The following is a 6,714-nucleotide window of genomic DNA, read 5'->3' as shown; positions in this document are numbered from 1 at the left end:
GGCGTTTGTGCTTAAAACGCCACTAAAGTACTATTTTTAGCGACGTTTGTACAAAAACGCCACTAAAGACTAGTACTTTAGTGGCATTTTAAGCACAAACGCCACTAAAGTACTACTTTATTGCGGCGTTTATAAAAAATGCACTAAAATATGAGTTTTAGCGTCGTTTATGCTTAAAACCCACTAAAGTACTACTCTATAATGGCGTTTGTTAAAAAAAATGCCTCTAAAATGTCATTTTGTGACGTTTGGATTGTAAACGCCGCTATATGTTTAAATTTTGTGACGTTTACTCTCTAAACGCCACTACATAACAGTTTTGTTGTAGTGCATGTATCCGTAAAAGTATAAATTAACGTAAATTAATATGATATGAAAAGTGCATCTGTATAAACATGATACGTGAATCGAATTTTTATGGTATTTTAATTTGAATCTGTATATTTTTTAAAAAGATAAATTTATTTAACACTAAACATTATTTAATAATATTTGATTTAAACTAAATAACATTATTCTTATAATATTTAAATTCGCTTATTATAACAATTACTTAATCCAAAATGTGACGACAAACATTACTTGACGAAACTAGCGCGGATCTATAAGAAAACCATATGATCATTCCACCTATTCTCTAACGAATCATCACCACGATTATTGTCATAATCACTATTACTAATAATTATATTATATGGTAATTAAATATAAAAGATAATCACACGCTAGAGATAGACTTCCGGTGACTGCGAACAACGGGATATTCCGAGGGACAGTTGTTCCTGATGGCGGTGAGTTCGTAAGGTGGTGCATCGTTCGCCAACCACTGCTCCACCGAGAACTGCATCTGGCTACACGGTGTATGGACGCCGGTCATGGTGACTTCCACGTAGTTACAGTACCATCCGTGGTGCGGACCCGAGCCGTCGGAGGTCAAGTTCATGGCACAAACAGGGGCATCCAAGCAAAGTCCTCTGCCAGAGAAAATATCCAAATTACCCCTCTCGAAATAGTTGTAACCTGGACCCATTAAGCCGCCCCATGCTTCGAGGTTGGTGATCTCCACCCAGTGGCCGTGGGCATCGTAGAGTCGTAGGCCGATGATGGAATCGGTTCCCCCTTTCCAGATGGATCCCGTCCTTATGTAGACCGAGTAAACGCAATCGTCATCGTCCTGCAAGAAGAAAAAAAAACAGAGAGAGAGAGGTTAAAGATGGGGGTATGGAGGAGATTATATGAGTTATTGAGGCGCACTTACAGAAATAACTACGGACGAAAATGAGAGGAGGAGAAAGAAAGAGAGTAGTAGCAGAGTTGGGGTAGCCATTTCGTTTTTGAACGTTTGGAAGCTCTCACCACAAATATTCACATATAGTGTCCTATATAAATAAGTATGCAATATATTGGACTGCGCCCTATGAATTTTATTGCTTTATTTGGATGCTTTAATAAAATATTTAAAGGCCTCAAATCTTTAAATTAAATATTATTACATGTAAGAATGATTTAAACCTCAAATAAAATTTAATAATAATTAAAATTCAATAATTGACCAAACACATTTGATAGATTGATAAATGGATGTCCCTTTTTCCCATATGTATGGGGTAAGGGAAATGTAAGATAGTAGGCTACCCTCAACACCAGGTTGAGAGCAGCTTCCGTAAGAGACCTCCGAATTATGAAATGCCCTTAGTAGGACTCGATCCCACGACATCAAAATTAAAAACCTTGTGCTCTACCAACTGAACTAGATGATCATTTCATTTGATAGATTGATCAAGTTGTTAATCTTTTTTTTCTCGTATTCTTTAAGCTATAAATTCTAAACTCACTGATCCTCTATATAAGATTATGGTCAAATATAAATAATAGATAGTCAAAATTATATTTATATTTTATTAAATATGAATAATTAAGTACAAATTTTTTAACAAATGTATTCATACATTTTATTGTTAATAATTAAAAATATATTTTATTAATAAAAAAAAGTTGTGAAGTGTAAGTATTTAGCATGGTTTTTAGAACCGGATCAGTTAGCGAATCGGTTATACTATCGGTTCACTGGTTCAACCGGTCGAACCGGTCTGACCGGTCGGAAGAATCGGACGACGTCATAATTATTTAAAAAATTAAATAAAAATACAAAAAATATTTAATAAAAAAAATTTATATCACAAGTCATATTCAAAGTAAGTCATAACATATATAAGTTAAAAACCATAAAATCAAGTGAAACAAAATGATTCAAATTAACTACAACATAATATTTAAGGTAGAACATATTAAATAATAAATAAAATTATATAACTATAATTAAAAAATAAATTTGGGGTTAAAAAAATCATAACAAAATGATATTGTTTGGTTTAATTTTTTTTTAAAACAATCCCACATAGCTAAGAAACATAGAAGAGCATCCAAAAAGTCTAAAGAGTAAAAATATGAGAACAAAACAATCTCACATTGCTAAAAAACATAGAAGCGCATCACAACTAACTTCTATAAATAATAGAGGTAATTTGGCATTCAAAATCATGGAGCCTTTTGGTGAACATTGAGTGAACTATTATTTCACTTCAATCAAGCTCGAATTTTAGGCTTCAATAGAGTTTCTAATTTTTTTTTTGAGTTCAAGCCTTTTTGAGTTCAAGTTTTAATATTATATTTCGAGTTTGAGTTGAACTTGATAATTTTTAGCTTGAGAGTTTGAGTTGAATTGAGCTTACTTTTAAAGTTTTCAAGTTCGAGTCGAGCTCAGCAATACTCGAGTTCGACTTGGCTTGTTTAACAAACGATGTTGTTTGGTTTATTTTTAAAAAAAAAACAAAAATCCTAGTTTTTCCCGGTTTTCATCCGGTCCGGTTCGAACGGTTCAGTGGTTTTGGCCGGTTCACTAATAACGGTTCAACCGATTTAAATTGAACCGGACTAAGTAACGATTCCCGATTGAACCGACCGATCCGATCCGATTTTCAAAACAGAGGTATTTAAGTATCCAATCGACGTTTGCCGACTAATTCAGAATAAAGAGCTTTCGTTGAACAGTTGGCTTAACTGATATCACTCGTACTGTATTTTTGCTTAATATTATGTGACAAGTGTAAGATGGAGAAGGGGCAGATCGTAATTACGTGTGGGGTCAAACGTTATGCATTCCAGAGAAAACGGAAAGGCGATAAGAATAGACGGACTGTAATGTAATTTTATATTGAAAGTTATAGTTTTTGACACTATTTATCAAATTATGATTTCCATATCCTTCTTATATATTAAAAGTTTATAATATTTTTCGATTGAGTTAACTTCATTAGTATTATTATTTATATAATATATAAAGTTAAAATATAAAAAATAAAATCTATTAATTGATATAACATTGAGAGAGAAAAAAATTCAAAATTTCACAATTATTCTTGGGCCTACTTCAAGGACAGATGAATGCCATCAAATCATCATTCTACCTAAGAATTTGGGTTTCACAATACCTTGTCCAAATACAACCATTTGTTATTATGGGATGGGAGTGGATTAGGTTTACTAAATTTTATTTTTTATTTATAATTTATTAAAATATGTTATATTAGTATTTATATAATTAATTATATGTACGATATTATGGAGATCATTAAATTACGAGATCAACATTATTTTGATAATTTAGTAAAAAATATTAATAAAATTAATAAAATTTTAATTTGATTTTTTAAATAAATTAGTATAAGAATATAATTCTCATTTTATAAATTTGATTATAATTAAATATATATTTGACATCTCAATAGTTATATATTTTATTAATTTGATTTTAATTTTAATTAAAATTAATTAAATAAATTTAATATTCTAATAAAGTTGTTTAGGTTGCACCAACTTGAGGTTAAATTTTGATGAAATTTGTCAATTTATAGGATTTAGAATTAGGACTAGGTTCAAATAACCGAACTAATTCGGTTAATCGACCAAACCGAATTAGTTCGATTAATTCGGTTTGGTTACCGAATTAGTTCGGTCAGTTAACGGTTAAGAAAATTTTTAGAATTCGGTTAACGGTTAATTCGGTTCGAATTCGGTTAATTAACTGAATTAATCGAAATTAAATTTTAAATTTTAAATATATTATATATAACATATGAGCTCAGCTCAAACCATTTAAAACCCAATTAATAATTTAAGATCCAATAAATTTTAAACTTAAATCAATATTAATTAATAAAAAAAATTATATAAATTTTTTATTTTATAATTATATATTATTTAAATTAATTGTAAACTGTTTTTTTAATTAAAAAATATTAAATATATTATATATAACATATGGGTTAAGTCCAAACCATTTAAAACCCAATTAATAATTTAAGATCCAATAACTTTTAAACCTAAATCAATATTAATTAATTAAAAAATTTATCTAAAATTTTTATTTTATAATTATATATTATTTAAATTAATTATAAACTTTTTTTTGAATTAAAAAACATTTAATTTTTATATAAATTAGAAAATTAAAAAAAATGGTTAATTCGAAAATTAACCGAATTAATCGAAATTTATTCGGTTCGGTTAATATTTTCGAAAAAAAAGTTCGGTTCAACTAACGGTTAAAGAAAAAAAAATTCAATTATTTCGGTTCGGTTTTAACCGAATGAACAACCCTAATTAGGACTATAAACGAGAGACATACCATGAGTTACTTGAGTTCAAGTTGTTAAAGTTTAATCAATATTCAAATTGAATATGCTATATTCAAGTTCTTAATAAGTCGAAACGAGTTACTTGATATATAACTTAATAAAATAATATATTATTTTTTAATTTTTAAAATTAAATTATTAATAATATTAACATTCACATGCTATTTGTTTTTATAAAAGTACTATATAAGATTTTCATGTACTTAAAGTTCAAGTTCACACTCAAGTTCGAGTTTGAATTGAACTAAGCCCGAGAATGTTTCAAATTCAAGTTATTTTGAGCTTGACCTGAGCTTCAATTTTTAATTTAAGTTTAAATCGAGTTTAACAATTTTAAGCTCGCGAGTTTTTAAGTCAAATATAGCTCAATTTTAAAATTTTTAAATCGAGTGGAACTTAATAATACTCGAACTCTACCCAACCATTTACAATTCGACTTAGAATCACATGGGGGAGCTAATGTTGGGATTGAAATCTCATTTATTTGGCATTTCCTACTTAAAGTTTCATTTACTGCTGGCTTAAAATCTAAAATAATTCCCAACTTATTAGGTATGGTGTCGATTGCATGGGGTTTGAAAATTCATATATTGCTTGATTTTACCAGGGATACTATACTTGGTACTTATTATATTGGGCTTAAACTCTCAATTAAATGCCAACATTGGGCTTGAAATCTCATTGATTCCCAAATTCTTACCCAACTTACTCTTCCCAGGGCTAAAAATCTCAATTAAGTAGAGAGTTCATACTCAAGAATTGCCATACTTGTTACTATTATCTAACGTGTTTTTCTCATCAATATAAGCTTTTGATAGCGTCATTTGGCCAATCATAATTATGAAAAAAATTCTTTTCCTCTTTATCCGATCAAAACTTAAAAAACTTTAGCAAATATATTATCAGATGGTGGATATTACAAGAAAAGAGGGAGAAATGAGTTGGACACAGAGAGATGGCAAAAGGGTTACTAGATTAACTATATTAACTGGAAAAAAACAGCGTTGTCCCAGTCAAATCCTTAACAAAATAACGGTTTTACGTACCAAACAAACGAAATAACCGCTTCGATACCATGCAAACCCTAAATCCTTCCCTTCCCTTCCCTTCAACAATCCAATTTCTTTTTCAGTCGCACCCCATCTCCCCAATGGAGGAGCGGGTTGCCTATACCGTCGTGGATCCTTGGTCGCACCGCCATGACGCTTACCCGCAGCTACCTTTCCCTCCTCCTCCGGGCCACCCATGGTCCTACTCCTCCTACGTTGTCCAGGTCCCTAAAAATCAAGTGTACCACGTCCCGCCCCACGAACACACCCGGATAGAAGAAAATTTCCGGAAGGCAGCGGCTGAGAAGAAGCCAAAGAGAAAATTTCCGTGTTTGAAGTACCTTTTCTGTTTGATCATTGTTCTGTTCATGTTTGTTTTACTAATCGGCGCATCTATAACAATTGCTTCCTACAGTTTTAAGCCTAAAGATCCGTTTTCTCCGTTTCAAATGTGGCGGTCAAGTATAATAAGGGCAGTCCCCCTACGTATGATGTCAGATTGAAAGTCAAGAACTCTAATCCGAAGATGGGGATCGAATATCCTTCGGATATAGATGATTCGAAGCTATCTTTCACGAAAAAAGTTCCGAAATTGAAACATGAAAATGGTGATACGATCGACGATCTAAATATAAAATTTATCGGCCTTAAAGATAGACCGTTGCCGCCGAGCCTTGCGCAGAGTATGCAGGACACGAAAACCAAGAATCCGGTGTCATTAACGTTGGAGATCGAGTCTTCGTTGGTGTTCAACTTTTGGAGATTGAAGTTGTGGAGGAAAGACATGGATTTGGAGTGTGAGTTTAGGGTCGACACCTGCGAAGGAACCCAAATTCTCAGCCAAGATTAATGTAATACCAAAACGTCCTAAATTCTGTTGGTTTTGCAGATTTTATTCGAATTCCACGGAAGGTTCTTAATCTTGGAGTCGTGGGATCGAGTCCCACGGAAGGCATTTCATAATTCGG

General features: G+C 31.5%; 1 protein-coding gene across 1 annotated transcript; it reads right to left on the bottom strand.

The window, feature by feature from the left end:
- Nucleotides 1-515: 515 nt before the first annotated feature.
- On the bottom strand, nt 516-1,388 carry LOC120125536 (PLAT domain-containing protein 3-like). Its single transcript, XM_039143944.1, has 2 exons — nt 1,259-1,388; nt 516-1,174 (listed from the first exon to the last, which is right to left on the bottom strand). Exons 1-2 carry the CDS (start codon nt 1,325-1,327, stop codon nt 719-721), a joined length of 525 nt encoding a protein of 174 aa, XP_038999875.1. The 5' UTR covers nt 1,328-1,388; the 3' UTR covers nt 516-718.
- Between the last annotated feature and the right edge of the window lie 5,326 nt (nt 1,389-6,714).

This window comes from Hibiscus syriacus, unplaced genomic scaffold (assembly GCF_006381635.1).
Source record: "Hibiscus syriacus cultivar Baekdansim isolate YM2019G1 unplaced genomic scaffold, ASM638163v2 tig00110432_pilon, whole genome shotgun sequence".
In the NCBI taxonomy this organism is placed as follows: Eukaryota; Viridiplantae; Streptophyta; class Magnoliopsida; order Malvales; family Malvaceae; genus Hibiscus; species Hibiscus syriacus.
The sequence above is the reverse complement of the archived record's forward strand: the minus strand, read 5'-3'. Positions and strand labels throughout refer to the sequence as shown.

Bases quoted from the DNA above. Each gene is read 5' to 3' on its own strand.
- LOC120125536 (XM_039143944.1), bottom strand. From the start codon at position 1,327: ATGGCTACCCCAACTCTGCTACTACTCTCTTTCTTTCTCCTCCTCTCA. The intron at 1,175-1,258 runs GTAAGTGCGCCT...TTCTTCTTGCAG, and splicing joins TTTCGTCCGTAGTTATTTCT to GACGATGACGATTGCGTTTA.